General features: G+C 39.9%; 1 protein-coding gene across 9 annotated transcripts in view; it reads left to right on the forward strand.

Moving 5' to 3' along the window:
• CNOT4 (CCR4-NOT transcription complex subunit 4) overlaps positions 1-8,861 on the forward strand; it is a 153,013-nt gene extending 144,152 nt beyond the window's left edge. For 6 of the 9 annotated variants that reach the window (XM_006088316.2, XM_006088317.2, XM_014455433.2 and 3 more), the window contains 2 exons: positions 6,570-6,782; positions 7,477-8,861. In XM_006088316.2, the coding sequence (XP_006088378.1) occupies positions 6,570-6,782; positions 7,477-7,775 (512 nt within the window). In that variant the 3' untranslated portion in view covers positions 7,776-8,861. The remainder of the gene's footprint in view (positions 1-6,569; positions 6,783-7,476) is intronic. The other 3 variants (XM_006088318.2, XM_006088319.2, XM_014455437.2) reach the window with 1 other exon arrangement.
• The last annotated feature ends 1,737 nt before the right edge of the window (positions 8,862-10,598 follow it).

The raw sequence follows: 10,598 nt of genomic DNA on the forward strand, positions 1-10,598 counted from the left end.
GATCCCCAGTGTGGGGTGTGCTAGAGGCAGCTGATAAATGATTCTGTCATCATTGATGTTTCTGTGTCTCTTTCCCTCTCCCTTCCTGTCTGAAATCAATAAAATATATATATATATATATATATATATATATATATATATATATATATATATTTAAAGTGTTAGATTTTTAATTGTATTGCTTATGTTTTGACATCTCAAGCATATTGGAAAACATACTTATTAGTTATTTTCCTTCGGTTTACATGCAGAGAAGCTTTTTGGTTCCTAAAATTTAACTGATTGCTGCTTTCAAAACGATTTGCATCTCTTTGGAGACACCCCCATTTGATTCGTGGCATTATAGAGATATGAGTTAAACAGGCTTTTGGGGCAAAGTGATTTTCCAGCTCCTCAAGGTGGACCTTTGCTTCAGCAGATTTAGCAGATGTCTTGAAGCATGTCAATTTCTGAGATGCTGAGTGACATGCTGAAGAATGTACAGAATGTTTCCTCCAGAGCCTTCAGTTGTGAGGGAGAAGAGATGAGTTCCATGTCCGCGTAAACCGTACTATAGCTGTCACAGCACAGTTAGCTGCCAAATGAGTGTGGTTCAGGATCTGAGTGGAAGAGAAAAGACTTAGACTTTTGGAAGATTGAGTAAAAATTCGTTGAAGAGATTGGGAAAGCATTCTAGACAAGGAAAAAGGCAGAAAGTAGAGACAGTCTAGAAAGTACAGATCATATGTAGCTGATCCGTACGGTCTCTTTTTTCTTGTTTATATCTTTTCTGCTTCTTCTAGTGAGAATAAATTTTACTGTTCTTTTTATTACTTTGTTCAGTTCTTCTGTTCTCAGAACTTTCTTTTATTTGAGTTCTAAGAATTTTTCACTTAGTATAATAATCACTATTTTCAGATCTGTTAAACTCTTAAGCAAATTTGCTCTGCACTAGTGTTCTACTTGCTTTATAATCCTAGATTATATGCACTTGCAACATAATCCTAAAAATTTGAGTGGAGAAATGTTAAGTAGAATAACATTTTTTTCATAATCTGATTTTATAAGCCTGTTTTAAAGAATTCATTCACATAGTATTCACTTCCCCTGCAAATTTTAGTTAAATTGAACTAATTTTTTTGTGTACAACATGTCTGTGTCATAAAGACTTTTAAGTTCTCCGATAGAGGTTTTGTGTGCTCTATAAAGTTTAGTTTAACATATAGGACAAGCGTAATTTGTTTATATTTGAGTTGCTAGAGATATGTTGTTGAAGTTTGAGAAAGTAGCTTATGCTTTCTTAAAATCATTTACTGGTGGAGATGTCTCCAACCCAAAATTGATAGGAAATAGTATATAGCAGGAAGAGGTGAGGAGGTGTGTTAGAGAAGGGCACAGTGGCTGACACAGGCTGTGTCCTGGATCCTTCTGAAAATGCAACCACTAGTAAGTAGTTGAACTAGTCTAGTGTTGAATAAAAATACCAAAGGTAGTTTCAACTTACGGGTTTTTCAGGCGTAGGGGTATATGTAGTAACTAAACAACTCCATGAATGAATGATGGCTACTGTTCTTCACCCACCAGCACATTCTCATGCGAGTGCCCAAGTGGCCTCTCTTTTTACTAAAGTTTTAATAGTATTCATTAAAAATGTACAGCCCCAGACATTTTCTCAGATGCTTTTTCAGATTGTAATTGTTGAACTTTTCTGGTATTTGCATTGTCTCACTGTCAAGATGTTAAGCTCCGTGAGAAAAGGATTCATGATTTAAGTGCTTTGTCCTTGCGCACTTTTAGGAAATAGTTGCTTTATCTTGGCAGTCTTAACTTATTCGTGTTATAATAAGTTTTGTTGTTGCTGAAAACTAGATTTGTCATCTTGGTGTGTGACGATCAATTTGTTATAGACTTACCATAGTTTTTTCTTTAATAAAAGGTGTGCTAAGCCGAGTAAACTGAAAGTACACTGACACTTCTTACACACTGGTATGTGAGAGTGTGATATGTAGCATCTTGAAAGTACTTTAAGTTCTATGCAGAAAAATAAAACTACAAACAACTGGACCTGCTCTCCTGCCCTCACATGATTTAGAACCAAAACCAGTGTGTTGTTGTACATATTTGAAAATGATACATTAAAATTAGTTTTTGACATCACAAAACATTTAAACATATTAGCAATCCTTTTAAAATATGCAATCCTTCCCTAATGTATTATACTACTACTAATTACTTTAAAAATGAAATCACTTGTTTTAATATAAAGTATGCTTAGTAACTTGATTTTCATCAAGTTGCTTGGTCTTGTCTAGTCTTTCTTGTGGAAAGTTTCAAGTGCTTTCTCATATCTTATTTGTCTTTGCAATACTTTGGTGACGAGAAGCCTTATTACATAGACTGACTACACAGTACTTCCGTGGTGTGCTGGGTGTCATCCCTTTCAGGGAGGAGACTGTTGTGCCTTGGCTTTTTGGAAGATTGACTATCTGTTCAGTATTGAGCACTAGAGAAAAAATTGTTAGGCATTGATCAGATAAAAAATGGGCTTCACATTACTTTCCCTTCTCTTTATCTTTCTGAGAGAGGAAGGCAGATGTTATTTCTGCTTATGCAGTAGGGTCCTCAGACATTAACAGAATGACTTACATGCCCAAAGTGATATTAATAATTCGTGTGGAGCGGCCTTATACAATACCTCTGCAGTTTTCAGCCCAGAGCCTCTCCATTAGACCCACTGACTTGTACATATTGAATTGTACCTCACTGTGAAGTCCTATACAAATAATGGGAAATGAAGTTGCGTCAAGTTGAGTCTAGTGGTCAAAGTCCTGGTACTGTTTGAAAGAGAAATTGTATTCGAGTGGGATTACTTAGAGCCCCAGAAACAAAGGACTCTTTCTTTGTGTCAGCGGTTCTTAACCAGTAACGATTTTGCCCCCCAGGAGTCATTGGCAATCTGTGGAGACATTTGGTATTGTCAAAGCTCGGGTGTGGATGTGGGGGTGTGTGCGTGCGCTTGTGTGCTACTGGCATCTAGTGGGTAGAGACCAGGAATGCTGCTAAACATCCTACAATGCCTGGAACAGCCCCTACAACAAAGAGTTAATTATATAGTCCAAAATGTCAGTAGTGCCATGGTTGATAAATCCTGATGTTTGTGTTTTAAGGAATGGAATTAACTGAAGTCCTAGAAGCTAAAATGAACTTGGGTCAGAGGCAGGGAGCAGGTAACGCATTTCAAGTGCACTGGACCGAGAGGAGCTATTTTGATGGTGTTAAGAGTTAGTTGATTTCCTTTCTCTCGCCCTTTCTTTGTGCCAAGACTTGGCACAGCAATAGTGGAGAAAACAGTGAAGAAACTTCTTTTTCTTCTTCTTAAGTACTTGGAACAGCGGTCCTATTCCAAGAGCTGAACATGACAGTCACTTTCCGGTGACACTTGCAGCTTCTCTGTAAACCACGCACCCATGCTGTAGGCTCCCAAGCAGTGTAGGGCACGTGACTATTTTTTGGCAAGATTGTACAAGTGATAGACTAGCTAACTTATTTTCCAAAGTCTTATAATCATAGTTCACCTGAGAGGATCTAAGTTTCTCACTGTTCCTATATCATGTGCCATATGTGAATTTTTTGACTGACATACTCCTGCTTGATTTTATTAACAGCAGAGAAACAATGATCTTTTTAAAAAATAGACTTGAAATTTTAGAGCAGTTTTAAGTTCACAATAAAATTTAGGGGAAATTTACAGTTCCCAAATATCCCCTAACAAATGCCTTTTGACTTCATTGTAATACTAATTTTCAAATAAAGTTTATATAAATGCAGTGTTATTCTGTTAATGCAAAATGAAAGAAAGGTTTCTTATCCTTGGTTCCAGTTCTCACTAAATGTAAAGCAAAAGTAAGGAGAAAATACGTCTTGGGGCGTTATGGGTATTTACTTTTTTCCCTACTTAGTGGAAGAGAGAGGCTCAAATCATCTTGCGTAGCTTCTTATTGATTCTGCCTACCTAGTCAAGACCACTCATCTTCTTCAAAAATTTCCCACAGATTTATACATCATCTTTCTTTACCAGGGGGATTTATTTCCCTCCTAGGAGGTTTTCCTAGTTTTCTAAAGTTCAGTTTCTGGATCATTGAAACTCTTAACTTATTCAGTGTGACGATGTGACTGCTTTAGAGGTTGAATGGACCATAGCCACCAAGCCTTCCTATAATTGAGGGTACTGTAGGACCTTATCAGTGTGATCTTGTTAGTGTCTCATGCAGTGAGAGCTTAGGGCATATTGATGACTGCGTTGTTGAGTACATTTCCCCCAACCTCCTGCGAAGTCCAGTTGGTTCTTTCAGCCAAAATATTGCTCTACCCTGTTTATCATGGCTAATGGACATATTGTAACGCTGCTGTGTTTCTTTTTGCTTCCTTTAAATCATGGGTTTCATGGGCCCCTGGGTTTTACCCTTAAATAGTTGGCCCATTAAAAAGTCAATTAATGGTCTATACAAGAGAGAGAGTTGGTGTTATTTAAAACACAACTCAGGTACAGTCTGGATTCAAGGCCTCTTGTGACCTTGGGCAAATTATTCTGAAGTCTGTTCCTTTACCCATTAAATGAAAAGTATTCCTCCTGCTCTGCCTACTTCACAACAAGAGGACCAAATGAAATAACTGACTATGAGAGTGCCTTATAAGTTATAAAACACAATGAAAATGTGTAGTAGGATGTAAATAGAAGGGTGAGCTTTAGGAAATTGCATTGATTGTGAAATGGCTGTAGGTTGAAAGAATTTATTTTCCCTTCTATTGACATGTCCACATGGTGTAGATTGCCTTTTCTTCACCTTAGTAAATTCAGAGATGACTTTTGTTGGGTTTGGTTATAGGTTTTTGTCTTTTTAAAATAAGATTAAATTATTCACTTGCTAAAACATGATATTTGGCATAGATCAGTGATTGGTGCAAAACAAAATTCTGAATTCACCAAATAGCATAGACTGAGCCTGTTACATCATCGTCATCATCATCATCATCCATGGGAGTTGCTAATCAATTCTATAGGACCAGAAATAATTTTCTAGGCTCTTCTCAAAACCCCCAGATGGTAGTTTGACCTACACTCCTATTTTCAAACAGTTATTCTAAGCAATAGTTTACCCTTTCCCCCAACCAGTTAGTTATACTGTGTGGATTCTGGATGGTGGTAGATCGTTGGGTACAATTTATAAAAAGCCTTTTATATTGACAGTGTCTTAACATATTTGATGCTGTGAGAACTATAGGACTCCAGGACTGGTGTTTTAAATGATTGGTAGAACTCTTGGAGCAGGGTAGGCAGACTGTGCTGAAAATTACTCCATCGGAAAGGTAGCTTAGCCCCTGCCTCTTTGGTCTTTGTGACTAATGGAAAAACACTCTCAAATTCAAAAGCCTAATCATTACTGCCTTTCTCCTCTGAGACGCATTACCAGTTTTATAATCAGGAAGAACTTAATTACTTTTTCTTTTTCTATTGCCTTATGTTTATTCGTCATAAAATTATTTTTATTCCTTTTAACGGGCTCAGAAATAAGCTCATCTATTGAACTTTGCAGGCTTCCTTTTTTTAATAGAATAGATCAGCTCAGCTGGCTAAATGCCTCGCTAACAAACTTCAGAGCGTAGCTGGAACTAAATTGTACTCTGGCGCACAAAGACTTTAAACTGGATTATTGATTTACAAGCGCAGAATGGGGAAGCGGCTGTAAGGACAGGAAGCTCCCTCTCCTGATCCTTGAGCAAGTTTTTCCGAACGTGTTTCAGGGGCTCTGAGCTCATGAGCAAAATCCTAACCAAGTTTATCTTGCTAGGACAACCTATTTTATTTTATTTTATATTAAATTTATTTGGGTGGCATTGGTCAACATGATCATATAGGTTTCAGGCATGGGTTTCTATGTTGCAAGATCTATATATTGCACTGTGTGCCCACCACCCAAGTCAAATCTTCTCCTGCCACCATATATTAAGGACCCCCTTCTCCTTCCACCCCCTTTCCTCTAGCAACCACCACGCTGCTGTTTGTGCTCATGAGTTTCAGTTTTATATCCTACATATGAGTGAAATCATAAGATTCTTAGCTTTTTCTCACGGACTTATTTCTTTTATAATAATTATCTCAAAGTCCGTCCATGTTGTTGCAAATGGCAGTATATCCTTTCTTATGGCTGAGTAGTATTCCATTGCGTATATGTACCACATCTTCTTTATCCAGTCCTCTATTGCAGGGCACTTTGGTTATTTCCATGTCTTGACCACGATGAATAATGCTGCCATGGACATAGGGGTGCATATATCTTTGTGAATACATGTTTTCGAGTTTTTTGGGTATATACCCAGGAGAGGGGTTACTGGGTCATATTGAAACTCTATTCTTAATTTTTTGAGGAATCACCAGACTGCTTTCCATAGTGGTTAGGTCAACCCATTTTAAATGCTCCATAGAGAAAGAATAATTCTTCTCCCACTTAACCACTAAAGAACCACATCTGTTTCTAACGTCAGCTTTTTATTTTTTTTTATCTTTCATTTTTTGTTGGTAAATCTCCCAGACAACAGCAGTTCTGTAGAGAGTTTAAATATGAAGGAATGGCAGGACGGGCTCAGGGCACTTCTACCCAACATTAACATCAACTTTGGTGGACTGCCCAATTCCTCCTCCCCCTCCAGCGCCAACCACAGTGCACCACCGTCCACCACTGCCACCACCGACAGCCTGAGTTGGGACAGCCCTGGCAGCTGGACAGACCCAGCCATCATCACAGGTAACTTTCTCGCTCCTTCAGCTCCACTGACTGCCATCGGTTTGGTTTTTCGCACAGACTAAACTAAAACAAGTCCCTTCACCATAAGCTGCTTTTCACAAAGCCACACGCGTGGTGGCTTGTTTCCTTCTCAGGGGTGCAGTCTCGCTAACTCTGTTGGCCTAGTTGTGTAATAAGGCGCTTGGTGCCGAGGTGGCTTCTTTTGGTGTAAGTAGGTGCTACCGTCTGCAGCATGTGTGTATGTTTTAGGCCTCCGAGTACAATAAGGATCTGACTTACCCTCTTAAAGGAACATACTCCACTTTTTAAAAATAAAGCTCTTTATTATAAGGCTATCTTCTTTACGGATTCCGAGTAGAGGAGAAGCACAGTTGGGAAATTACGTCATGCAATTTGGGGGACTCGTTTCTGCAGCTCTGCCTCTAACAGTGGGGGACAGTGTGTAGTGGAAGAGGAGGCACGGGTTTCCGTGACAATAAATCATGGTCGTTGTGGGTGGAGGATAAAAGGAATGTAAGCTTTAAAAGATTTACTTGGAAGGAGTTAAAAATTGTAATTTTTTCTTTTTTTGCGGGGGGGGGGGGGGGAGGAATGGAACTAATCACCTTAAACATTTTTGTTGTTGTTTGACGAATTTCCTATTCTTTCTGCGCAGACTCACCATTTTCCCTCTTGTTTTCTTTTCTCTCCTTAGGTATTCCAGCCTCTTCAGGAAACAGTTTAGACTCTCTTCAAGACGACAATCCTCCACACTGGCTAAAATCCCTTCAGGCCCTCACAGAGATGGACGGCCCCAGCGCCGCTCCGTCACAAGCCCACCACAGCGCCCCCTTCAGCACACAGATCCCCCTGCACAGAGCCAGTTGGAACCCCTACCCTCCTTCAAATCCTTCCAGCTTCCACTCCCCACCCCCAGGCTTTCAGACAGCCTTCAGACCCCCTAGCAAAACCCCCACAGATTTACTACAGAGTTCAACACTGGACCGCCACTAGGGAAAGAGGAGACACCATTAGAAAATGCAGGATTTGTCCCACCCTGTTTTCTCCCTCGGCTCACCCACAGCTCCCTTCTCATCTCTTAAGTTCTGAAGAATCCAGTTCCCGATCAATTTTTTTTCTCCCTATCCCCAGATGCAATGCGATCACAGGGTCATGACCATCTTTTGTTTTAATTGTAAAAGTTTCTGTTGATCCAGCATTTGAATGACACTGTTGAATGTTTCCTAAAAATGCCTTTCTACGGAAGAAAAAAAAAATCAAAGGGCAGTCTCGATACTTAGAAAATTACTGTTTGTCTGTTTCGCATAATAATGACATAATCTGCTTAGCAGAAAATGACGATTAATCTATAGAAAAGGTCAAGTAAATGCACTGTCAACCGCAGAAGTTTGAAAACCGGGTTAATAGAAATGAGATTGCTAAACGCATGATGGAAAGCGTGGTCCTGGCAGCCATCTTGTATTCAGCTTATCACTATTGCAGGGAAAATGCTTTTTAAAATTTTATTTTATTTTTAATTCTTTTGGCAAATTGATGGAATGGACTTGATTGTGTTGTTAAGCAAAAGAATTTATTGGAAGTTGATGGAAAGACAAATTGATCTGTAGTAGTAACTGGCCAGTTGCTAAGAGTTTATAAGGAGGGGAGAAATGATTTTTTTTAAGGAGAAAAAAAATTTTTGGCTTTATATTTAAAGTAAATTCAAATGTTTTAAAGAAAAAGAGTATTCACAGATTTAATACCTATGTATAACGTAAGAGCTGAAATATAAGTGATTTCTTCAGTCTTTCTCATCTGTCGGAATCTTTTTTTCTTTGACCTTGAATTCACCTGACTAGGGCACTGAGATAGCACTGCTCTGGGGCCATCTGATCACCACAGGAGCAAATCTCCGACCTCCCTGCCTGCAGCTTTTACTTAACCCTGTAGTTTTGGACATGTGTGCAGTATTGAAAAGACAGGAGAAAAGAAAACAGAAACCTGGTTATAACCTGACGCTAAAACTAAAACCAAGAAAATGTACCTCTTTCTTCAGAATTAAAACTAAAATCTTAAATAAAACAGAAAACTTGATGATGACCCTTGGGCTGTTCTTGTTTTTTTGTTTTGCTTTGTTTTTCCATTTTATTGCATGTGAGTTTCTAACATTTTATGATAGCAGTCACCAGATGTTTCCATTGGTTGCACATCTTCAACAATAGGGAGGATGGGATAGCAGAAGAAATTAGGGGGGGAAATCGTTTTATTGTCAGTCTCTGCAATTTTTGAAGTTCAGCTCACCTTACACTCCAGAAGTCCTTTTCCAGGGGCTTCCTGTAGAAGAAACCCCCTTTTGCTATTGTATTATGCAGACCAACTATCCCTTACGTTCCAGGAAGGAGCAGGTGGGCTGTTGATGTGCAGAGAGGTTGGCTGTCTTGGGGAGACCTGGCGGGAGCAGCCAGTGTGCCAGACAAGTAGCAGCAGCTCAGTGAGTGCCGTGATGGCAGAGAGATCGGAAAACACTGATGCAGCGACCCACTGCTCAATCTATGACCAGCCTTGCTGGGGAACACCTAACGCCGATGGAGAGACGGTCACACCACTGACCGAAAGAGGGTAGAGAACGGAAATGGAATGTTCCCTACCAGGTTCCTAGGATTTTGTATGGCTTGTATGTTCTCACTTGGATTCCGATCAGAAGTCCAAAGCTGGAGTTCCATATTTTCAGCCACATCCATTAAGGTTATCTTTGTAGGGTGAATTAAGTAGATCTTCTCAATCTTGCATTTTGTATTTTTGAGTTGATTTTCTCCTTCTTACCTTTACTTTGTACTTCGATTTGCTATTAGTCCCCATGCTCCCCCCACCCAAAATAAACAATTTCAACACTGTTTTGGAAAAATGTAAACAGGGTAGTCTCAAAGTCACCACAAATAGATATCGGCTGGGTAAATAGTGAATTGTTTTTTTCTTTTCTAATTTACCAAAATGTTACTGTGATACAGAGAAGAGGACTAAAAACTTCAGGGTCTCTTTGTCCTATGAACTTTGCTTCGATCTCCTGAATATTCACATTGCACTGCAAAGTGATGGGTCAACACATCCTATATAATAAAAGCCTAATATGCTAAGTGTCCGACCATTCATTTGACCATTCAACCAGTCTCTATGACATGCACTGACCATCGGGGGCAGACACTCCGATTGGTAGGTTAGCTTGCTGCTGGGGTCCAGCAGATTGGGACTTGGCTAGATGGGTGGACACGCCCTGGAGCCCTCCTGCAGTTCCTCCCCGGCTGGCCAACCTCCCTCGGTCCCTCCCTGGCCCCAGTCATGCACCGGTGGGCCCCTCCTCCCCACAGCCTGGCCCGTGCCCTCTTGTAATCCAGAACCTCTCAGGGGATGTCAGAGAGCTGGTTTCAGCCCGATCCCCACAGGCCAGGCCGAGGGACCCCACCAGTGCACGAATCTGTACACCAGGCCTCTAGTATATAATAATCAGGTAGCAGTGAGTTGTAATCAAGGCTTTGGGGGTGGCTGTTGGATATTCTTTAGATACAGGTATATCAATAAAAAAATGTTGCTTTGTCTGAAAAGGAAGGAAATTCTTGCAAGGCTATGCTGTAATGTATGTTTAATAAATCATACATAAGACTATAAAATGTATAAACATCATTTAAATAATAATAAATCAATACAAGTCTGTGTGCTTAGCACCCAAGTTAAAAATAGGAACTGCCAGCTCTAGTTGGTTTGGCTCAGTGGATAGCTGAGTTCCATTCTGGTCAAGGGCATGTACTTCAGTTGCAGGCTCCATCCCAGGCCCTGGTTGGG

The sequence above is a fragment of the Myotis lucifugus genome, unplaced genomic scaffold (assembly GCF_000147115.1).
Source record: "Myotis lucifugus unplaced genomic scaffold, Myoluc2.0 scaffold_46, whole genome shotgun sequence".
NCBI classification, from domain to species: domain Eukaryota; kingdom Metazoa; phylum Chordata; class Mammalia; order Chiroptera; family Vespertilionidae; genus Myotis; species Myotis lucifugus.